Source organism: Cetorhinus maximus, chromosome 9 (assembly GCF_964194155.1).
Source record: "Cetorhinus maximus chromosome 9, sCetMax3.hap1.1, whole genome shotgun sequence".
NCBI classification, from domain to species: Eukaryota; Metazoa; Chordata; class Chondrichthyes; order Lamniformes; family Cetorhinidae; genus Cetorhinus; species Cetorhinus maximus.
Window position 1 is genome coordinate 9,646,632 of NC_135887.1, and position 25,771 is coordinate 9,672,402.

Here is a 25,771-nt window from a genome sequence, read left to right on the forward strand (position 1 = left end):
CGTTTCCAATTCCTTCCATGGCCTCGACCTCATTTCTGTTAACACCTCCAGCCCTACAACTCTCCAAGGTGTCTGCGCACCTCTAACTCTTGAGCAACCTCAATTTTAATCACTCCATCATTGGTCACCATGCCAAGGTCCCTAAGCTCTGGAATCACCTTCTTGAACCTCTCCGCCTCTCTTTCCTCCTTTAAGAATCTCCTTTAAACCTACCACTCTGAGCAAAATTTTGGTCATCTGCCCTAATATCTCACCATGTGGTTTGGTGCCAAATTTTGTTTGATAATAGCCCTGAGAAATGCTTTGGGACAGTTTAACGTGATAAAGGTGCTAACACAATCCAAGTTATTCCCCTTTTGCAGCAGATTGCAGCCTGAAAGTAAGTGCATAGGAATTCACCAAAATTCCTGTCAAGACCACCCAACTAAAATCATGAACATTGCAAAATCATCCATCCAGGTGACAGCACTATAAAGTTAAGGCTTATGACAAGTTGTGCTTTGCTTTTAAGGGTCTGCAAGAAACATTGTTTGAATGTTGAGTGGGCAAGGATGCTACTGGCTCTCATTATTAAGCAGGAAGACTAAAGTTACATCTTTACCATTAATCTCAGCAGGAGAGGCTCTGTTTATCCAAAAGAAAATAAGTACTTTAGAGATCCTTTGCAGTGTTATTCTACAGTTGTAGAGCTGACTGTTTTCATGATGTAACACTCCCTGAAGTATCACAACAACAGAGGGATTTTGTGGATACGTCTATTTATTCAACTGGAAAAAACGACATGCAGTTGACTGCTTCCTGCATCAGTGACAGCAAGTCCACAGGGGCTTTGTTGAAGCTCTTTTATAAAAAAAAATTAATTATTTTAAGCCCAATTTTGCTTAGGGTTTTTAATTGGGGTTGTTCAATGAGAAGGGTCATTGAAACTGATAATTATAGTTTCCAAATATTCTTAACTGCAGTCCAAAGTTTATTTAGAAATAGACAAATTTATTTCATGTCATAGTAAAACTCCAGCCTTGCCAATAGTTTTAGTTTTATAAATAAGGGCATACTTCTGTTTCTAACTGAAATATTACAAATTTGCAGAATTTTGGAACTTACAGTCAGGGAATATAAAACTCATACTGTCTTAACAGAGTGCTTTGATTCTTTTTAAAAGAAAACAAAAGCTAAAAACTTAATTTAAGATTTCCTGAGAGCGCTAGTATTAGAAACAGTCCCCCTAGCTTTAATGTGAGGCAATAGTCTGTGTCTATTCATTCTCGATATTTTGATGACTTCAGGACTTTGGTAAGAAGATGCAGAATCAATTTTAGTTCAACTTTTCTCTAAATCTTCTGATCTTCTGACTGCATTGCATCTCCAGACATAATTCTTCAGATTGTCAAAGTTGTTCTGTTGGTTCTTTGAGAATTTCATAAGATTATCCATTCAGCATAACCTTTAGCATCAGACCATTTCTCTTCAAAGGAATAAGCTTAAAGAAAGTCAACAGGGAGAAAAAGCCATGCAGCTAGCTCCATTGAAGTTAATCACTCCAATTCAATACGTGTAATGAGGAAGTAGTTGTATCTTGAAAAACTTCAATGCTTTTGGGTGATTAACTCCCCTCATTAGAAAAGTGAGACTCTTGATATTGCATCTAAATTTATTTTTGAGCAAATTTTCTATTTATTTTCCCTGAGATTACTTTCAGTTTAACTTAAGAGCCTTTAATATATTGGATACTCCGCCTATTTCTCAGACTGGAATATTTAAATAACTGTTTCTAATATTAGCGCTCTCAGGAAATCTTAAATTAAGTTTATTTAAATATTCCAGTCGGAGAAATAGGCCCACTTCCTCATCTTTTCTCATAGCTCATCATCTTTATATTTATGTCAATCTTGTTGCTCTTCTCTACATCCTCCAAATGGAGGTAAACGGTTTTTGTGGAGTAGTGACAAAACTGAGCATTCTATTCTTAATGTTGCTTCTCTGTACGTGTTCTACTGCTTGGCTGTTCAACCAAGCATTCCATCAGCCTATTTAAATTACTTTGTCACGTTGCTTGGCCATTAAAACTGATGTGCTTATTATTACTCCCAACTTCCATTTCTTTTTTTAAAAAAAACGCACAAATACCTGGGTCAGTGCCCACTTTAAAAAAAAACACTTCCTTTTGCTGCATTTTTTATTGTTGCAGTCTTTATGTTAAGAATATTTGGTGAATCTGACCAGTTGTTTTAATTAGAAATAATGGGGGTTTGAGGATTCATCTTTATTGGTCTCCAACCAAACATCCTCAGCACCCTCTCCCATACCCCACCCCACCCCACCACACCACACTCAGAAGTACTCTATCATTATTTTTGAAAACATGTTTCTACTTCAGTCCAACCTTCAAGGGTTTAAATGGCTTTTAGTATAATTAGAAATATTTCATGTGGAACATTATTAAAACCATTTTGAAAATCTAAATAAACTGTATCATAAGGAGTGCAATGAACCTTAAAAGTAATTTCTGCAATACTGCTGTGTGCGCCTTTTAAATAATAACATTTATGGTTAAATCACCTTAAAATTTTAGATTTAGTCCAGAATCAGAAAGTGCTTTTTCCTCCCCTTTTAAATTATAGGATAACAGATTTTCAAGAGTCTAAAGTAACATGTAGGCATTCAAATGCCAACAAGGAACACTGCACTAAACCTAGATCATTCTACATCTACATTCTAATTTTTATGAAACAAAATGACAAGCAATACACCATTGTATGGATGAGAAGCCCACCTAATTACCTATATTTGAAGAAATGGAAAATTAATATATTTTTGATTATTAAAAGATCACAACTCTTGTATCATACTTTTTAATTAGATGAAATTAAAAAGTTGAATCGTTACTCTAAATATTCTAACTCATTTGGAAAATCTCGTAAACCTGAAACTCAAACATTCTGCCTGATACCGTTTCCCTTTCAACTCGACTCAAAATAAAAAAATTTACATGACGACGAACAAGTTTTTTTTTGTTTTTGAAACTAGAAGCTACAGCTTCTTTCTAAAGCTTGGGGTCAGAACAACATTTTTGGGAGAGCTATTACCAAAGAGAATTATTAATTATGTGTCTGCTATTTTCAGAAAGTCACAATCTAAGTGACAATATGCAGGTTGGGCTTCCACAGATTTTTAATCAGTGATGGAATCAAGGGGTATGGGGAACAGGCAGGAAAGTGGAGTTGAGGATTATCAGATCAGCCATGATCTCATTGAATGGCTGAGCAGACTCGATGGGCCAAATGGCCTACTTCTGCTCCGACGTCTTATGATGAAGTGTTGTGATGCGTTCTATCCAAACTTCAACCTAGAACAGTACTTACCACTGTTTTTCCAAGTAATTTCAAAATCACCTGAGCAAAGAAATTCAAAAGTTTTGAGGTAAAACTTCCGCATTAAAGAGAGTTTGTTTCTTTTGGCTTTAACAGAGAGATAAATAAAAGGCATGATTAATACCTGTACTTTGCATACGGTTAAACAAATTCAAAAACACTTAATTGTTTGCAGAACACTTGAAATTCAAAAAAAATGATTACAGAAAATGTATTTTTCTTCAGTGAGGTCTTTCTTCATGTGGTAGAATTTCTTAGATACTTTGATTTTCCAAGGAGAATTAAAAAAGAGCAATAAGCTGAATTCTATCGATTGATAGAATTTCAGAGCAAGTACACGTTTTTTATTTTTCGTTAGAACTCCAATACAATTGAAACATTACATAGCTGTGTTTATCAGATGGAACTAGCCAGAAACCCCCCCGAGCTACAATTTTGGCTCAGTTATAATTTAGGTACCTTCTTGTCTTCGACTTGTATCTTTATAGAGTGACGTAAAGCTGGCTGCTCAGTTATACTGCCAGCATCCATTTAACATTCACTGAGTAAAGGACGGGTCTCTGCATACTCATGCTTGCAAATTGGTGAAAGAAATAATTCTTTATTCCACAAATGTGAGCAAAAAGAACTGTCATATGATTATCTTTCACTATTTTAAATAAAGGCATTAGCATTTCTTACAAGCTGATTATTGCTCGGTCATTGCTAACCAAGCACTCTTTGGGGAACAATTTGTTTAAAGTTAAATATCCGTGTTGATAACAAAACAAAAAAAATCTAGATCGTTCATGAAGAGAAGATCGCTAGCGTCACTGATCTGCATCAACTTAATGCCAATTGTCCATGATTCAGCATTACAAATTTCAAGACTTCATTTTCAGTAAGGGAAGTCTGAAAGTTAATTTTCTCCATTCTCCATAGGCTTTCTGAACTACTGAGCAACTACTTCCTCTCTCACTCCTCCAGAAAAAGCGATTTAAAGAAAAAGGGGAAGAATTAAATGAGAGACTGGGAAGGCAGGAGACACAAAAAAAAAGATGAGAGACACAAATAGGATCGAGGAGAGAGAAAAACTTTAGTGTAGGACACAAGTGAAAGACCATTTTTTCCATACTTACCATTATCAGTGTCTTGGATTAGAGATGCAAGTTTTTTTTTAAAGAGCTGTTTATTAAAAAGTTTTTTTAAAATGCTGAACCTGTTTGCTTTAAGATTTACTGTCAAGGTGTATGGCATGCAAGTGACCCAGGAGCAAGCAGAGGCTTCAAAATAAACTCATTTTTTTTCCCCAGGAAAGCTAGAGCGCCCACCACTGTAGAAGTTGAGGGTTATTCTCTTATTTAGTGAAATTCTAGAGACTGCTTAGGCCTCTGAAAAGCTCAAGTTCCTTTCTGACATACATAAGGGCAGTTTAGGCTTTTTGCTGTTTCAACATAACACTTCTCTTCTGCCACCTTGAGACCATATCCAGTCATTGCACCCAGATCAAGCTAACTTGCCTTTATACAGAAACAAAATCTAAATAACCGTCTCCATGGTTACACAGAAGCAACAGAAAACCCCCAATTAGATTAAAAATTCAAACACTGTTTTAATTCAAATTTAAAATTGAATTATAAAACCTGGTCACGCACTATTTGAAAATAATACAGCTGTCAAATAGCAATAATACATTTTTGTGCAAAAGGGCTACACACTCTCTTGCCAATATTACACAGGAAATACGAAGTTAAAATTACCCTCACTTTACTAATAAGGATATAATGGGTTGGGTGTTGCAGTCAAAGGGAAAGCAATGGCACTCGCCGCTGACTTTAAAGAGAGGTGTCCAGGGAGATCTAAAGATTTCCAAGGTGTGGATTCCCCCTTTCCCGAAAGTAGTTTAAATCTGGCACCAAGTCAAGGGGACTTCTTGGCATGCAGCAACAATGATGTCAGCAAGCATGTAAGCAGCCAATCGTACTGGAATACTCTCACAGACAGCAAGCCAGGAACTTAAAAGCACCTGATATCCCCCACTTTTAATTTAAATTTTCAGGTAGTGAAATAAATTATGATTGAGTTCAGATAGAAGCTAAAATGGCAATATAAACAAGATTCAAAATATTGATTTTAAAAGTGTGGAATTTTTTTGAAAGAATCTGACATTCTGCAAATATAAAGTTAGATTTCCATGGCGAGTGAGGGTATTTAGCAGTAATTATGAAGTTAGTACGCTGCTTAAAAACCCAGTTACACCTCATTCAACAAAGTAGAAGTTGTCCGAGATTTTATACAATGAGGCTAACAGTACAAGAATGGGAAGTTTCATTAATTCACAGGTTTGCCCATTCTGGGGGGGCCTCAACAGTGCACCCTCTGGTGAAGCTTGGAATCACCGACGACATCTCGATTTCCACATGACTCTGTGCAGACTCCAGGAGTTGCCGTTAGTTTCAGTGAAGCAATGACAGAGAACGTTGGTAGTTTCGCTGTCATTGCTATTGCAAGATTAGGGTCAATGGTATCTTCCAAAACTTGCTAATAAATTATAATTTATTTCATTTACTAAGGTTTGAAATTGAGCTCATAAAATTAGGGTCAAGAGTGGGAGTTACTGGAATACACTATGTGGTTCCAATAACACAGTGAAGCATAATCTTCAGAAGCATCCCATGTAGTTAGATCAGTGCTTACTTGGTTTTCAATGGCAAGTTAACTGTAGGGAACTTGGTCCCTCATATCATGGTGCAAACTCCTTTCATTGCACGGAAATCATTACTTCCAGCAGTGCTCATAGAAACCAGACAAATGTCTCCTAACAGTGCTGTTGTTCAGCTTATATCTCGAGAGATATTTTGGTCTATATCAAAGGTAAAAATGAACAAATCTTTGACAAATTGGGGAGGTTTATAATTGCAGTACAATAAACCATCTCTTTTTAACTTTATGTACAAAACAAGAAAATACTCCGGATGGTTGGCACAGGTACTATGCAGTTTATGTTATTGTTTAAAATCCATCAAAGTTTATAGCAACTGCATCTAAAATAGCTGCTCACTATGCTACTTCAGCATCAAAAAGCAAAAGCAAACTACATCCACATGCATGATTTAAAGAAACTGCAAAAACAGCAATTTATGCATTTTGTTCTGAGCTCCGATGAGGAGTCACATTGGATTTGAAACACTAACTCTGTTTCTTTCTCCACAGATGCGGCCAGACCCTACTGAGTTTTTCCAGCACTTTCTGTTTTTATATGCATTTTGTTTTACTGCCTTTCTCTGTCTTTATATTTAGCTATCTGTCTTGGTACTGCCCACATTCAAATTAACTCTCAATTTGTGATCATGACATGCAACATTACCTACATCACTAACATACGCCAAACTCTGGAGGACTCCAACAGCTTTCAGATCCCAAACGCTGCATATTATCGGTTGCTAACCTACTTTGTTTAAAGCTGCATTCCCTAACAAATTGAAAGGGTGGAAATCAGATATGGAAAACTAATATTAGGACAAAAAGTTGTTGCTCCAATAGCAATGGATTCCACGTCACATTCCACTTGAGCCAAATTTCTGGCCTGGGAGGAAATTAAGTTGAAATGCTTATAGAAGTGAAAAAAATCAAATTTATATGATGTCCTTTCAAGTTCCCAGCATATTCCAAAGCACCTTATGAATTAGATTTCTTGAAATTCAATGTGGTCAAACGCTGCAGCCAAATTGCACACAGCAAGGCCCTGCAAATAATAAATTCACAAATACAGATAACATGTCTTTAGTGACATTTGTTGAGGGGCAAATTCTGGTCAAGGCAAATACCAGGTTCCGTTATGAGATTATGAGTGAAGGACAGAAAACCTGAATATCTCCCTTTTACAGTAGTTCAGCTTAACTTTTCATTAACATGTAGAGAAGCAAGTTTGTGTACAGATTGTGGTATATTCTAACAGGAATCAACTATACTTCCTAGTTAACCAAGTGAGGAGCACGCACACTATTTCTATGAAACAATCATTATTTTCCTCCAAGTAAATTACATCTCAAACCTCACAGGTGGGAGAATGAACATTTACATGGAGCAAATGATGATTCTGTTAATAAAAAGGGTAAAATACTAATTATAATCACTTGTGTGTGTGTGTGTGTGTGTGTGTGTGTGTGTGTGTTATGACTGCTAGATTTTATAAAATGGTTATGTTTTCAACTCTTTAATTCAAGGTAAAACGGTGTAACGAAAACAAACATGACCTGCTACTCGTTCTGCCTGACGATAAGCTTGTGGGGCCTGGTCAGGGGGCCTAGTTCAAGTCTATTGAAACGTACGTGCCAGGTTTAAGACCTGAAAGCAAAGGACAGAGCAGTTGGTTTTGCCAAAAACCCTGGGGAGAGGGAGAGCGAGGATTACAGAGGGTTACTGTAAAAGTATTAAAACTTGAAATTTTGGTCACTGGGAAGCCAAATCTCTTCTAAAAAGTTGTTAGCCTCAATGGGGATTGTAACATGCGCAACCTAGCCTAATTTGTTTGGTTTCTGTTTTTCAGGCAGTACCTAACATATTAACTGAGCCGGCTGGCATAACAGCTTTAAGTAAAATAGTACCGTCTTGTTCCGATATCAATGATAATCTGTAGAACAAAATGTGCATGCTTGTAGAAGTGCAATGGCTATGACACCAGCAAGCACATGACGACTATTTGCATGTAATAAGCAGGCTGCCTGAAGGGAAAGCATTTAAGTTTCATAAAGGCTGCCTTTGCTGCCAATGCGGTGCATGCGCAGTTGTACTGACGTGGTGTCATTGCCAGTGACAGGTTCCATTTGCTGGTGATGTCTGTGTACACCACACTCCTGATTTCACTGTTTTTCAGTGACGGGTCCTACTGTACTTGGAGCCATTCAACTTTAAGTTGTCTAATCTTGGTTCAAACGTTCATATAATTTCCTTATGGGATTCTAATTTTTATCTGATTCCATACAGCAATGCAGTGGCAAGCTGCCCTCTTATGCATCACAAGAGGCTGATAAATAAAAAGCAAGCAAAGAAAGAAGGCAGGGTTATTTTCCCTTGCAAACTCCAAAATACCTCATTTTATTTCTTGTTAAATGCGATAGTAAGGTAAAATTGATAATATAGGGTTGCATAGCTGTCCGAAGCTGGTGGTAATGGGGAAAAATGGATTATTCCAGAAAATGTTGAAGCTCTGGCATAATTAGATTGTGAAGCAGTGCTCTGGGGTTTGTGTGGCACTGCACTACTCTCTTTGTGCTACATATGCAGATGCATTGAGAGTTTCTTTTTCTTCAGTGCTTGAAAGAAAAATAAGACATAATACATGTGGTGGTTTGAGAGCTGGATTGGTTTCCATGCATATGTGGCAAAGCACAGCTTTAATCACCCTGGTACAGAACGTGCAAATACTCAGAATATGTAATAAATCAACACTGTGCCTCCTGCTCCTATTTCCCGCACTATGGCTATAAATCAAAGCCACACACTGGGGCCCACTGGTTTTCTGCGCATGCATGGACTAGTGTGTATGCGCAGACGTGCATCAGTTGGCCATCTTTGCAGCCAACTTGCATTGGCAGGAGAGTGTGTTTCATATCTCTCAAGTATTCACATGTCAACACAAAGCTTAGCTGAACTGAAACTACCAGAAATAGAAAAAAAATCAGCAACAGCTCAATCATCATACACCCGAGTAAAGAAAACATTTCAAAGGGGAACGAACACTTGAGAACTAATTTGTAGGGTTATGAAGAAAAAGCTGTGGTACGGGACTAAATTGAATAGTTGTTTCAAAGAGCTGGCACAGGCACACTGAGTCAAATGGCTTCCTTTTGTGCTGTAAGTTTCTAGGATTCTACATGTTTCTGAAAACAATTATTGCCTGTTGTATGTTTGTTTCTAACTTAGGAAGTATATTTCCATTTTATGACTTAAAAGACAATAAAATTGTATGTTTCTCCCCTGAAGTATTCACATGTCAATACAAAGCCATCTCTCAATTTCATCGTGTGCTCATGAAAACTTCGTGGTCTCTATCACTGATGGGGCTCATTTTCTCCTGCCCTAAATATCCCACTATCATGTTCCATACCCAGAAAAAAAACTACACTGCCTCACTTTTTAGTGTTAGCCTTCTCCATGCATGACAACATAAGACAACTTTTCTCATCACCCCTACAACTGTCTCCCCTGCATTTTCACCTTCATCCACTCAGATTCTGCACAGTATCTTGCCGCGACACAGAAGCCACCCACACAGCCTCAAATCTGGAGGTTATAAGCTTGAATGGAGCTTGGCAATCAACCAGCCTGCTTTTACTGCAAATATATTACACCAGATGCTTCCAAACCGTTGCACTGCAACATATTTTCCCCAAATTCAGGAATAAGCAAAAAAGCTGTAGAAAAGCATTTCTATCGAGCATAATATTCCACTTCACATTTAAAACAACTTACTTATCGAGCTTTTGTCTGTAAAATAAAAGTGTTGGTCTAAAATTATCAAAGTTCCGGAAATCACTATAATTTTGTTCCAATCTGAAAATTTTTTAAAGGTTTACTCTCTTAAGGGTAATTCTATTGACTAATGTGCTGTAACTTTATTTTTCTTCATTGCCAAGTGCTCATTAATGAAGAGGTCACTGCCCATTTCTGTACAATTTCAAAATGACAGCTGAAAATTTTCCACCAAATGACAGCATTTAAATGTAATCAAGTAGAAATCCAACCTGCCCACTTAAGGAAATAATGACAAAAAATACTGCCGAACCTCATGATAAAATACATTAAAGGCATCAAATAAAGAAACACCAACGGTATTAAATATAACAGAGCCCTTAAAAACATTGAAAGTTCTTAAAAAGGTGACAGTGGTATATATCCAAGTACCGCTGTAGTTATTGAATGTCTGAATCAAAGACTCTCCATGTAGTTCTCTAAACTTCTTACAGTTAGGGGATGACTTGTACACACTGAAATAATTTAAAGAAAACCCCAAATAGTCTATCCATTGCTTTCAAATGGGTCTAACATATGGATATAGAATTTGCTTACCAATGCATTGCATTCACAGGACAACCATTAATCCAATTGCATGCACATCCTACTTGCAAAAGGACCCAATACATATGGTCACTAACAGCACCTTAAGTGAACAGAATTGGCTCTAGGTTTAAGTGATGAGTGACATACGTAAAGGCTGTCCTTTAACTTTGGGGATCACAAAGCATTCAAGCTTTTTGTAGTTTATGATAACATCTGAACCCCATGATTAGATTACTGCATTGTAATTGCAATTCTCTGCAATGTTTTGCTTCTCATAGTGCCCTCCTTTAATCTTCAGCTTCATCTTACATATCAAAATGCCTGAGTGCAGCAAGCAGTGAAAAACACAATAAAATAAACTTACTTTCGAAGATGCTCATGTTCCTTCAAGAACAATTCTGTTCTTCTGTTGTTCACTCCTGACCCACTTTTGTAAGATCTGAGGTTAAAACATGAAGACTTTATTAAAAGGTCAAGGCAAATGATAAAGTATTACTTTGCATTCACAGACACAAACATTTGTCACAGTTCTTGAATTTTCATGTACCAAGTTCAATTCTAATTTTCAACTTGGCCAACAGACTTCAGTATTATCCCTTTTACATCATTAGGCAAATTTAGTTTTATGGCATTTAAATGTACTTTAACTAAGCTACAAAAACTATTTCAACATGGTTAATATTTTTATCTAGGCTTACTGCTCTATGTCAGTAATTTTATAATTAATATATTTAGAGTGGATAGGTCTCTGTAGGATGGGTAATTAGTGCTGTTTTACTAAATTACATGTTAATTTTTAACTCACTAAATCAAAATAGAAAATAAATTGAGCATTGATAATTCACATCTGTTTCATTTTCAAAGTCACTTAATGTTGCTTGAGTTTAATGCTTACTGAAAGGAGTTATAGGACAATTATAAGATATACTCAAGATGAATCTTTTTGGTCAGTATATATTTCAAATTACTCACTGTAGCAATTTCTTACTTTGGATCCAATAAGTCTCTGCTCATGATATGATTTGATGACGTTTGTATGAAGTGAGGGGCGCTGGGGTGGGGTGGGGTCGCAGAACAGGAAGTGGGATGGGCATCAAGTCAGGGGGTTCAGGGAGCAGGAGAGGCTGCAAGCCGGCGGGTCAGCGAGAAGAAAGGTCTGCAGCGACCAGCAGGATCAGAGAGCGGGATGTGTGGCGAGCAGGTGGTACTGTGAAGTTACCACATTTCTTTCATGTTTTTAAATTTATTCTATTTTAAAAGTTATTTCATTTACCAATGTAGGAATTTAACGATGTAAAGTATCTCAACTTTCAGGATATAATGTTTTAATTTTTGTTTTCCCTGATGAGGAAGGTCTTACAGAACTTAACAGCTTTTACAGTAGTTTTAATGGGAAAATGTGATTCGCTTAAGGTTGTTTCACTTGAAGTTGCGATTTTCATGAAAGAAACGATAACTTTAAGTGAGGATTTACTGTACTTGCTGGCAACTGGTGATGTTAACTGTGCATTACCAGATGTTCAGTTTATTGGAACAATGTATTGCTCACTATAAACTTTAAAAAGGACAAACAAAATAAATGTAACAGGAAGCGAGAATCAAGATAGTTTAAAGGCACCTTAGGCCAAGAATGGCTGAAAAGTGTTGCGGCTACAAATGTCCAAAACCACTTAAAAAAAAAAATTGCTGCACATCTGAAGGGTTTTGCTCCATGAAAACCAGATGCACCCAGTCTTGAATTTAATTAAAATCAAAAATATAAAAACAAATGAAATGCTGTATACAGAGCAGCAATCCATGCATTTTTATAGTGCCTTTAGCATAGTAAAGCACCCGAGGCGTGACACAAGGGATATTCTCAAACAAAATTTGGTACCTATCTATGAAGCTCAACAAGGGGACATTAGGGCAGGTGAACGAGGTAGGTTTTAAAGAGTGGAAAGGTTTATTGAGTAAAGAAAATCAGGGACACGCAAGAGGCACGAATCGGAGGCATCCAGAGATCATGGAGGATTGTAATTCTGGAGGAAATTACAGAGATAGGGAGAGGTGAGGTCATGGAGGAATTTGGACATAAAAATGAGAAGTTTGAGGTGAGGCATTTTGGAAGAAGGGATAGAGAGAGGCAATACAGATGTAATAGCTCAGTTCTAAAAGGTGTGTAGGAACAGAGGAACCTTAAGGTGCACGTGCAGCAGTTTTTGAAGGTTGCTGGACATATTGAGAGAGCGGTTAGCAAAGCTTATGGGATCTTGGGCTTCATAAATAAAGACATTGAGTATAAGAGCAGGGGAGTTATGCTCTACCTTCAATAAATTCTGGTTAGGCCCCAATTAGGATACTGCATCCAGTTCTGGTCACCACACTTTAGGAAAGATGTGAAAGTCCTCGAGAAGATGCCGAATGGTTCCAGGGATTTTGGGTTGCGGGGGGCAAGGTTAGTTACGAAGTTTAGCTGGAAAGGCTGATGTTGTTCTCCATGGAGCAAAGGAGATTAAGGGGAGATTTAATAGAGGCATACAAGGCTATGACAAGCTTAGATAAGGTAGACAAGGAAAATCGCTTCCCATTAGATGATGGTATAAGGACTAGAGGATACAGATTTAAGATTTTGGGCAAGGGATGCAGAGGGAATGTGAGGAAGAACCTTTTTACACAGTGAGTGGTAATGACCTGGAACACACTACTCACGAGAGTGGTGGAAGCAGTAACAATCAATGGTTTCAAAAGGAAATTGGACGTGCACTTGAAGGAAATAAACTTGCAGGGCTGCGGAGGTAGAGTGGGGGAAACGGGACTGACTGGATTGCTCCACGGGGAGCTGGTATGGACCCGAAGGGCCGAATGGTCTCTTTCTTTGCCGTAAATTATTCCATTCAATTCTAAGTGGAAAAAGCATGAAAATGTTTTATTTAGCACAGTCATATATAATCACTTACTCAATATCTTTCCGAACTGATCCCAACAAGTCTTCGCGTTCTCGAATTGCAATAAAGTTTGCTTTAGTTTTATTAAACTCATGTGTATAATCCTGTCAAAAAGCAAATTAAAACTATTAAACAGTGAGAACCATCTATCCATGTCACTACATTTCCTCCTGCAAGACACTTTGCATATATTAGGAATTGGAAAATCTCCATCGTTAATTTGACTTGCTGGGCCTCGCATTCCATGGCTTATAAATTCAGCTGCACGCCTCCTGTTTTTCAGTTGCTACACAGCCTTTAAAGCCCCAAGTACGGCAGGCAGGAAGAGCACACTCATTAAAGCTGGAAGTGCACTCCCAAGGTATTGGTTTAGGTAACGAGAAAACAAAAAAAAGAAGAAAATCGGCATCCATGGCCCACATCTGAAAATGCTATCAGGCTCTTTTCATATTAAAACTAAGGGCTTAACAGCTGTTTGAAGCTCATTTTGCCATATTTAGTTGGCCTGAAAACAGCTAGCCTGCTATTTTCCTCTTCATTATGAATGCCTGGGGATACTCATTTGGTGTCCATGGCTCATTCATAAGCTTGATGTTAATGAAACCCAAAGCCCTGTATCAAATGCACATTGGACCTATCAATTTAGGGTGTGGATCATTCGCCAGGCTGCCAATATCACAGCTGGAAAAAAAAAGGCAGCCAATACTGAAGTCTCCAGAAGGGAAGGGGTATCAGAAGGATATTCCTTAAGGTTGCTTAGCTCATACAGATGAAGCATATGCCTTTGATTACAACTCTTGCTGCCAAGATCACAGATGGCACTGGCAATTGTACTGTACTAATATAATGAGAGTATAAAAATAAGTCCTACTTAAACTTATTCCTTGTAACATCTGACCTTGTTTCCCAAACTGACAAAAAAAATTGCAAGGGGACAGCAGTGGCACAAAAATTAATTTGCAGCTAATATTGGCTTCATGTAATAAGAAAGAGAACAGCTATTATTCCTTTGCCGTACAAAGCAGAGCAGCTGCCCTCTTTTGCAACAATTGATGTCATAGCCTAGTGAATTTTATAAATTCAGAACCAACCCACTAAATGGATCATCCACAAGTCATTTTCACAGAGAGGAGAACATTTGGAAAATGGATATGCTCAATTTGCAGTATTCTGCCTCTGCACAAAATTGATTAATCATTTTTCACAATATTGGAAACAGGAGCTGAGGTAGGACAAAATGGATCCTTGACAGTATGGCGAAACAATGCCAATTATGATCAATTACGACAGTAAGACTATCTGAAAGGAAATCTGTAATAAATATGGAAAGTGGGCTTTAAATTAGAATCTCAAACTGCACTGAAAAATTACCCTGATGCAAGGAGCAGAACCTTAGCCAAAATGAAGTATTTTTTGCCCTGGGCACATCTAGTGGATATAATTGTATCAAAAATCCAAATCATGCCCATTCTCAGAGGAACTCTTTTCAAGAAAAAAATTCTGATTTGAGTCTTTATTGAAAAGGATATACTCCTTTTAAAGGCATTTGTATTAGATGCAAAAATTGTAGTCAATGTTTACTAGTTTAATGTCCTTTTTAGAAATTCAACTACCAGTAGAAATAATCTTTTTCCATTTACTCTCAAACACTTTCACCTGTGCTGACATTCTGCAAGAGCTATCCTATATCTAGTTTGCCATCGCCCAGTGCTTTGGTACAATTCCTTTTTCAAAAATCTCCTCTCAATTCTTTAGTAGCTTTGGGTGTAGACCAACTGGCTCTGGTGATTTAGCAATAAAAATAAAAACATCTCAAAACGATTCTTTGTTCCTGAGGCATCTACACAGTAGGCAGACCAGGTACACATTCCTAAATCAAACTGATTCAGTTCTGCTTGACATAGTCCAACTTCTGAAGCTGCACATTACTTGAACCACAAACTTCAAGTTAACAGAAACAATGGACTGGATTTTACAGCCCCCCCCCCCACCCCACCGCCCCCCCAACTAGCATGTTTGTAGGCGGGGAACTCATGAAATGCAGCCCATGGCCTTCCCACCCCATGCTCTCGCCTGCTCCCGACCGGTCTCCCATTTTACGGTGGGGTAGGGGGTGTCAGGCAACCTGCCCGCCCTTGGGCCTATTGAGGCCCTTAAACAACCAATGAATGGCCACTTTAAGTGCCTCATTCCACCTCCATTGCTATTTTACCCATGGCGGGAGGAGGCCCATGCCAGGTGGGTAGCCTGTCAGCTTTACGCGTCGCTGCTACAACAACAAAGCTTGGTCAGCAGCTCTCTACGATGGGGCTACTCCCTGGATGGTGGCAGAAGTCTCAACCTTAGGCAATTAACGCTGCTTGCAGCATAAAATGGCTGTGGGGCAGCCGTTTCTTTGTGGGGCTCCCTACGATACCAACTTTTTGGTTTGTTGGGGGGGGCGGGGGGGAAAGTGTTCACAGAAAAGTGTTATTGCACTTTCGTGCTTAAATTGGATAATTAAATGTAATAGAATAATGTCTTATGAAATAGGCCAAAATTATTATTCACTCTCCCAATTAAAAATACCTAGGCCACATTGGGAATATGATCCTAGCCACCAAACAGGTGCCTTGGAAAGGACAAAGCAATGACTGGAATAAAGCCTCAAATGTTTGTATGCAACCCATCAAGATTTGCAAGTTGTTAAATTCACAATGAATTACACATTTCTTCTCCATTTTCCAGTCCAATTAATGAGAAAACCCACTGGTTCAGTCCTTAGTTGGCTTCCAGCACAAAGCACTGCTGCTTGTTCTCTTTTTACAGCAAAACATGCTCTACAAACCAAGAGCCAACAAATTAATTGTTCCCTTCTGAAGTGCCTATAGTTAAGCCTTGAACCACCATATTACTGATAAGAATAATACTTGGGCAGGGTCAAGATAAAACATTCATAACAGGTACTTAGAAAGATCTAAGATAAATTTGAAAATGAAAACTTAAGTATCAATCAACAAATTATTTTATATGCTGAGAATAAGGTGAGCAACCTTTCTCTCTCCACAGATACTGCCTGACATGATTATTTCCTTTTTGTATGAACTAATGATATGTTGCATGTAGCAGTTCAAATATTACTACATGCTGGAAAGGAAAATCTTGAAATAATCACATTAGTTTATGACAAGTTTATGATATATTGAAGTGGTAAATGTTATGGATGGTGTGAACATATTCAATGTGCCCAAATATAACTCATTTGAGTGTCCATCCCTAATTCTGTGAGAAAATGTCTCAAATTTTAATATTTTAGAAATTCAAATTATCTGGCAACTCTTTTTAAATGTACTATTATTGCCATTTTCCTGTGCTAAATTGTAATTACTGAGCAATTTTCTGAAGAAAAAACTCTGATTTATCAGTAGATTGCAACTCACTGGCAGCTTGCTATATATCATCCGGTCTCATGTCTGAAGACAGTGAAATATGTGTGATGGGTCCAGTAACTGTTTTCACAGGATTACCCATCTGGATCCTGGATGCAAAGTCCCAGAACTCCAAAATTAACAAATTCAGCCACAGATATATTTGCTAGCAAATGAAACACCACACATCAGCAAACTGCTTCCCTTCTGGCAGCAAGAGCAGATGTAGCTGGTCTCCAGTGAACTCCCAAAGGGAGTTAACAGACATGAGAACAAACAATTGATTTTTTTGTACTGTGGTTCCCCCAGCTCAAAGTAATATTTCTCTTTAATATTTCAAAATATTTTGAAATGAGGAAACTTTAATACTTTTGCAAAAATATTGATCTGTTTGGCACCTCATAAATCATGCTTATTAAAATATATTTTAACTTGTTTGCTTCAATTTTATCATATAGAAAATGCAAAAAAAAAATGCCTTCCACTATTAAGTTAACAGAAATGTGGGATACCTTCGTTAATTTTAATGTGGTGCCCAAGGGAAAAGATTTATCTAAAGTTATGATGTTTTATTGTGAAACTGCCATTTCGTGAAATTTAATTTTCATGAATGGATGATGCAAAGTTTTAATAAAGGATGACACATTACTTTCAACTAGCCTTTAATGGGCTACCAGTGTATTCTCACAACAGTGCCTAATTAAAATGCAAAAAGTCTCTTTCTTGGACAGCTATTATTCAACAGCTTCCAGTCACCTTTCACTTTTTGCTGAGGTTGACATCTGTACATCCAACATTTAACTGAGGATATTTATCACTCAATTAACAGTATAGACTGCTCCATTAAATCTTCATGTTAAGAAACGTATCCTCATTTATATGTAGCAATGATCTAATCTTTCCACATTATAAATGCAAGTTCAGCTGTCACTTAGCAAATATATTTAGATGAAAATTAATGGTTTCTTCCATTATTTTGATTTTAATTTGCAGAGGTAGTATATTCAGAAGCTGCACTGCCAGCATATGCATATTGTGTTTGTAATTTCCCTCAAAATGCAAAAACTGTATCATAAAATAAACTATGATGAAACCCAGATCCATAATAAAATAATTCAATATTTTGTCAAAGTAGGTAAAATGAAAAAGAGTAAAAACATTCAGATACTGAAATTACTCTGAATCCAACAAGACTCTATGCTTTTCATACTTTTAAATCAAAGAATGCCTTAAAGCTGTATCTCTTCTTCCTATCCTATAAATTAATAGTTCTTCTGGCTGTAGTGGACATTTGCAAGCGGATATTGTTCAGTAGTGGATCATTTCCAGCAGCATAATGCTGATGAATGTATAGTAAGTGGCCATTTGATTGCCCTTCTTTTGTCACCATACTGGAACATAATGCTCAGTAACAGAAATGTCAGCTTCGAGACAAAATTTTTAAAAAATCACTACAGGATTAATGTACATCAGTTAATTCCTCTATTAATAAATTGTAAATCCGTCTCCTCTTGCCACCCACCGCCTACACCCCCCAACCCAGGCATGCATTTTCAAGCTCTAACCAGTTTTCCCAGATTTAAAATCTCTCTTACCATTTACCTGTGTTGCACCATCATTCTTTAAACTCCCCACTTTGCTCATAATTGAATTTTGGCATTCACTTTTCTGTTCATTTACTGCCTCCAGATTTCATTTTAGGTCCAAAAGATTCAATTTTCCCCAAATTTATTCTATTTCACGGCTCAAATTTACATAATTTAAAACAGTTCTTTTTCCTCCTCAAACCTTTGTCCTAAAGTCTTATTTAATTTATCCAACGTGTAGCTGAGGCATACACACCAGGAGTATCTCCAACTGCATGTGCTGAGTTTGTGTGATAGAGTGATTTGTTAAATCGATTCCAAGCCAGCCCAGTTGAAGTATGAAGTCAGCCCACCAGCAGGACAGGCCCAGTAGAAGTGGCGGCACAGTGGTATACAGTCGGGAGTGAGTTACCTTGGGAGTGTTCAACATCGATTTCGGCCCCCATGAAGTCTCATGGCATAAAGTCAAATGTGGGCGAGGAAATCACCTGTTGATTACCATGTACCATTCTCCCCCCCACCCCACTAGCTGATGAATCAGTACCCCTCCATGTTGAACACCACTTGGACAAAGCACTGAGGGTGCCAAGGGTGCAGAATGAACTATGGGTGGGGGACTTCACAGTGGCTTGGTAGCACCACCACAAACCGAGCTGGCCGAGTCCTAAAGGGCATAGCTGCTAGACGGGGTCTGCGGCAGATGATGAGGGAACATACCAGAGGGAAAAACATACTTGACCTCATCCTCACCAACCTGCCTGCCACAGATGCATCTGTCCATTCTGATTAATGTCTAAGCCTATCTATTTAAAGGCCCCCAAAATTTGACTGCCAATCTTAAAATCCCCTTTGGTCTCATTTATAACAAATTCCACAGAACCTCCCCATGGAAAATCATTGATGCGCATCATAAAGATGCCTGAGAGTTTCTTTTTGTGATGCCAGTGGAAAAATGCTGGATCTGTTTTCAGCTGAATACATCCTACTTTCAGCAAGACAGGCCCAACTGAAAAATACCACACGCATGATGCATCATTAATCCACAAACCCATGTTTAGTTTTCACAGCTCCCCTTCTACATTGCTCGCTTTTTTAGGTGGTTTAAAAAAACACTTCTCTTAGAAATGTTTCACCCTGCAAAAATGTGGCTTTTATATCAATCAAACCACAGTTCCATGAGTATATGGCTAAAAGAGCTAAGAAAATTTTCACGGTCACTTTTCCTGTCATGGGGGAGTCCACTCTAACATCTTGATCACCAAGTCTCTTTGAAACCCCAAGCCACTAGTCTCGCTTTAGCCTTAAATGTCCCATCTGGGAGTGTATTTTCTGCACATATCCATCTGTGGGACAAGGCTGGCTGTCTCCAATCTGGCAATTCAGAGTAGACACCAAATTCCTTCCAGCTATCCAACTTTTTTGGTTTAGCCTCCCTCATTGATTTATCTTCTAATTTGTTTGCAGCCACCAAAACTTTATAATTAAAAAGGGCTTCTACTTCTGGTAGTGTTCCTAGATTGTTCTGCAGTCCTTGTTCTATCACATAGCCTATTCAAACTATGGCCTCTACATGCCCTCCAATCTCTTTCTGGACTGCTGCTACAGGATCTCTCCCTCCCCTGATCAGAGGTTCTGTTGCCAGTACATGATTGTTTCCTAGTGCCAGAATCACTTTCAGATCCAATTTGGGCACTCGCACTGCGTTTTCTTGCTTTCCCCCTTTTCACCTCATTTTGCAAGTCCATAGATGAAATCGCTTTGTCCATCAACTTGGACACTTAGCCAATGTTTGAATTTGCTGGCACCTTTCCCTACTCTCTGTACAATGGTCACATTCCTCCATTCGCTGGATCTTTCTGCTATGTATGTTACCGTAGTATCGGCCTTAGGCAGTTGTCCTTTGGGTAAAATAGCCTAATCTTGTGCATCGGTATCACTTTGTCTATCGTCATCTGGCACCTTACCCACATTATTTTGTTCCTCATAACTGTCAAACATACGAGTGAGAGAGATACAGGGTGCTTCATCACCTTCTACTAATTGCTCAAGAGCCTGAAAATTTATAATCAATTCCTGTTAACCTAGATGAATGTAGCCTAACAGTTTAATTACCATACTGGAGAATCACTGTCTTTCCATCACACCCTATCACTTTACTTGGATCTTTCCACTCTTGCTGACCCTCTCTTTTATAGTATGTTAAATCCCCAGGATTAAAGTTTATCTCAACAGTCTTACGCGATGCTGTAAAGCTCTCTGAATTTTTTCTGATACTTCTGCAGTGATGAATGCCCTTCTCCCTGCATGTAGGGCACTCAGGCGTGCAGAAAAGGTGGAACTAACTGTAATCCATTCTAGGGCTGGATTTCTCCCATAGACCAACTGACTTGGACTATAGCCACCGACCATCTGAAGCAATATCTTCACATGGACTGCCCACGCTAGGGCAGGTGTTAACTTAAAATTTGGTTGGTTGACTAAGATCTTATGGAGCATCTCACTGTTCATCATGTGATTTCTTTCACAGAGTCCATTACTGAAAGAACTTTCAGCCACAGTCAAGGAATATGAAAGTTCTACTTGCTTCAGGTTCGGGGGTGACAACACATTGAGGCCACTGAAAAGAGTGGCGATTCCATGCAGAATAGTTGGAGTAAGCCACTTTATTAGTACAGATGCAATATTTAGTGAGATTCCCTTGCTGTTGAGCATGCCTTCCATGTAAAAAGGCACAAATGAAATAGGACAAGGAACATGACAAAGCAATTGTCTTTGGAAAGTCTACAATGTTCATACTTTCACATATCTTTAAACTCATCATTGACAATGGGGGGGAATTTGTCAGTCAGAAATTGAGCCAGCGCACCCATCCAATTTCCCATAATTTTATCTACAATCACCCTTTTGTCTTTACTATGTATTACTGTAAAAAAAAACTGAACCTTGTTGCCATGTCTGTGAAATGCAAGATGAAAATGTTTCTGTCCTTATCCCACACCTTTAAATCCATAGATACTACTTCATTAAAATCTCATGCTAATAGGAGACTTAAAATAGGCCAAGAGTGTCCTTCGATATCTTTTGCATATATCACATTCTTCACAAATCTCTTCCATAAACTTTGTGTACTCATCATCAGCTACCCCTGCATCCTTTAGTAGGATTCTTAATCTGTGGCAAGAGGGGTGAGCAACTTATTGGTGTAACTTTAAGACAATTTGCTTTTTTTCTCTCAAACTCCTCTCATGTGATACCTTTAACACTACTTTAACATTCTGATTAGAGATGTTAGGCTTTGTTAAAGGGATGCAATAAGGTCCTGAATGGGTAAATCTTAAATCTACTGACTTTCCAAAGACAACCGCTTTATCATGCTCCATGTCCAATTTCATTTGTGTCCTTTCTCATGGAAGACTTGCTCAGCAGCAAGAGTATCTCACTAAATACCACATCTGTACAAAAAAGCTGCTTCTTTCAACTATTCTGCATGGAATCACCACTCTTTTCAATGGCCTTAACGTGGTGTCATCCCCGAACCTGAAGAAAGTGGAACTTTCATATTGCCTGACCTCCCATCGATCCTTACTACTGAGTAAATCTGAATAACATTTCAACAAATCCATTCCACATACTATCGATGTGCTACCACTGTCGAACACAGCACAATTAAATGAATCCATGACTAGAACACTTATTACCCGACTGAAGCTTCTTGTGACCAGTACAATTACCTTAGACTTATCAACATCATCATCTTCCACTTCCAAACTTTTGGTATGGCACTTCACCTTGAAAGCCCTACTGTTCCGTTTTGGACAATTTACCACATAATGATATATTAAATCACATCACAAACAGCTGTTACAATTCCCCAGGCATTCCTGAGGTTCATTCATCCATTACTATTACTCCAATCCTGTCACCTGCCAGATCTCCAAACCTTCATCAGTGTCCAATGGACGGGCATCCAGTTCACTTTGTTCACAATAAAACTTTGTTGCTGATTTACTTTTGGCAGGAAGTGACAATGCCAAACCAAACCTTAATTTCTCTTTGTTAAAGCTGTGACTCATATCTATATTGCATTCTACTTTTCCATTAGTTATAAGGTTCGGATTTGAAAAACAGCAGTGGGTCATACCCTGACAGCTTTATGATTGCCTTCAGCCATTTTTTTCCCACAAAGTAGCTCAGATTACAATCTTATGTCTGAAAAAAAATTTTAGGCAACTATCCTCTGCTACCGGGTTAAATTATCAGTTGAAGTATCAAACTAGACACTAATATTTTTCTTGATAATTGGTTTATTCACAGAATGCAGCATTACATATGAACGCTTCCTATCTATCATCCACAGTGTCTCAACAGTCTCCCATTATACTCTTTTTGAGTACCACTAAAACAAGTTTCCATTATAAGTGTTCTAAGTGCTCAATTAAACAATGTCCTTCACCTATGTATTTTAACAATCTAGTTAACATGCCATGAACATGTCTTGGCACAACTGCCCCCAGGTTTAGCAGGGGCCTGGTTTAAATATACATTTGGCAGACTCAACTGCAATTCACTCCAACATTAATCGGCTGTCAATACTGACTGTCAAGAAGCATATAGATAACAGCTACTTGAGAGAAATACGAAGGTTAGGGGGCAGCCATGCCCACATAATGACCCCAAAACAAGTCACTGCCTTTGGAGAGGAGAAAATTGGAGGGAAAAACCAGACATACTATATTTCCTCAAATCCTGGATTGCTCCAATAATGAAATACTTGTACTTATACATTAAGGCCAGAGTGAAATTTAATGAAGATTCTTTGTACCTGCAAAATATCTCTGTGCCGTTGTAATGTGTGCATAAGTGCTGCATTCAATGATGTAACACCAGGGGTTGAAGTGTACTCTGCCATTTTGTCATTTACTCCTGTCAGCTGGAGACAAAAACAAATAAAATATTGAGACATGTATAAACGAAATTAACACCAGTGCTTGTTGCACTAACGCTTTGACTCAGAATTCGGTAGCAGAACACCCTTATTTTCAATTTTCTCTCTCCTTTACCCTCTCCTTTTTAAGCACCGCAATTGGTACAGCATTCGTCTTGCTAAGAATACAGACAAGTAAAAAATTTCCTAGTCCTCTGTTAATGCCAGCAAACAGATACCCATTAACATAGAATATTCAACAACACACACGTGTGTGAAGGTGAATTCTTATTGCAGCCACACTAATGTGGAGTTGGGCAGAGGAAAAGCTCGTCACCACTCAGTGAGGTTTAAGAAGCTTAATGATGGAGTAATCATGACCTTGGGCTAAATATCATTGATACTTCCTTGAGGTCAGCGGTAGTGAGTCCTTCTTTCCATGATCACTGCATAAACCAGGAGCAAATAACTCAAAAACATACAGCACAGTATGAAAATGAATCCAGTTCACTCCTAAACAGATTGAACAACTTTTCCTAGCTAATTCCTAATGGCTCTCCCAATGATAAGGGTGATGGCACAAACAGATAGATATTTGAATTACAAATGCAAAATACTACGGATGCTGGAAATCTGAAACAGGAACAGAAAATGTTACAAACACTGAGCAGGCCTGGAAGCATCAGAGGAAAGAGAAACAAAAGAGCTGATGTTTCAAATCAATGAAAGGTCAGGTTGTCTCCTTTGTTAACATTCTTAAGTGTCAGAATCATGGGTTCAAGTCCCATTCCAGAACTTAAGCACACTAATCTAGGCTAACACTTCAATACATAGAATTCTTTATTGTCAGAAGTGCAGGACGAAGATGTGAAACTGAGGCTCATGTGCAAATTGGATGATATCCCATGACAGTATAACAAAAACAGATTAACCAGTCACTGATCTTACTTTTTATAGGTTATTATTTAAGCACAAATATGGTTATGTTTGCACTTCATTTTGAGAAGTGCATTTTTTTCCTGAATGATGTGATAAGGTGCGATATAAATACCAATTCTGTTTCCCTAATTCTTTCTAACGTTTGATTTTTAAAGAGGGTATTAATTTTTCTTTACATCTGTGAAATATTAGTCTCAGCTCAGCACCTGAAACAGATGAAATAAAGGCCAGATCTATTGATGATTTGGAACTCTTCACGCTGGAATAAAGATACACGGAATCAATTAAGGATAAAAGCATTTTGGGTGATGAATTGGGATTGGTGAGGCAAAAGAATGTGACCAAAATATGCACAGCTATGCAACTTCAGAAATGATCAAAAACGCTTCTGTTTGCTTTCTATCATTCACCCAAATCATTACAACAGCACAGACAAGCTTTGATCTTTCTTCTCATTTTAGAAGTTAACTGGTTCAAAGATTTTGTTAAGTACAGTTACTCAAAGGGAATTTGAAAAGCCGATAGCGCACTACCCTAAACATATGGTACTTATTTTACATAATAGAAATTGATTATTTCTCCAAAGTGCAGAATGTGGAGGATGGCTGCATAGTCTAAACCCGTGCGTGTGCGTGTGAAATCAATCCCAGTCACTTACAGCAGTGCAGTCTCCAGGTGTGGCTGACGGAAAAATGATCCAATCATCTCCAATCAGGTGGGGAATAGTGGTGTCAATACATGCAGCCCAAATAAGGCTTCAAGTGCCTAACACAAATGGCATAGTATGTGGGTCTTATGTTTAACACAAAGGATAACAAGGTGAACCTTGAGGGCATCAGAGGAGGAACACAACTGTGCACAGTGACACAACTGGGTTTAGATCTTTTGAGTGCTTCAACACTGCAGAGGCCCTGGTTAAAAAAAAACAGCTGCAAAGCCTACACTGTAATTTAGTTGCTAGTTTAATTCTCGTTTCACATAAAGGCTTTGTAACGATACATGCACCACTAGGAATTACATTTTTCAGATAATGTTTTTTTCATCATTTTTGGGCTACTTTTGCTAAATAACATTCTCAGAAGTTTAACCATTGATGTATTTCTGGAACATTTTATTGAGTTTCATTTTAAGACCTGAAATTTGACTGTACAGCAGCAGTATAATAAGTCACATACTGCAACTTAAGTAATATAAGGTTACTTCAGAAAATCTCTGCCAAAGTTCATTATTTATGCACTTCTGTTAGCAGGCAGAGATGGGAGGGCTAAAGACATATGCAGTAACAGGTAAATGAGACAATGTGGGCTGCAAGCATTTCCAAAATTGTAAAAAAAAACTTCCACCTGTATAGCACCCTAAAATATTCCAAAGTGTTTGATAAGGGGGAGGGAATGAGATAGAGAAATCAAAACAGTGAGCAGGAATTGGGAGAAAAGTTGAGTGGTGGACAAAGAACAGCATAAGTTTCGAAGAGAGTTTTGAAAATTTAGAGAAATGAAATAAGGCAAAGCAGTTTAGGAAAATTGTTTCAGTGTTGGGTGGTGTCAGAATGAGATGGGTAACATGGACCCACACA

The 25,771-nt window shown here is 38.1% G+C and overlaps 1 protein-coding gene across 3 annotated transcripts in view; it reads right to left on the reverse strand.

Moving 5' to 3' along the window:
• The window catches only part of gosr1 (golgi SNAP receptor complex member 1), a 121,884-nt gene that overhangs the window by 67,668 nt on the left and 28,445 nt on the right, over window positions 1-25,771 (reverse strand). For all 3 annotated transcript variants that reach the window (XM_078548016.1, XM_078548015.1, XM_078548017.1), the window contains exons 4-6: window positions 23,155-23,262; window positions 13,352-13,443; window positions 10,777-10,851 (exon numbers count right to left, since the gene is read on the reverse strand). In XM_078548016.1, coding sequence (XP_078404142.1) covers window positions 10,777-10,851; window positions 13,352-13,443; window positions 23,155-23,262 — 275 coding nt within the window. The remainder of the gene's footprint in view (window positions 1-10,776; window positions 10,852-13,351; window positions 13,444-23,154; window positions 23,263-25,771) is intronic.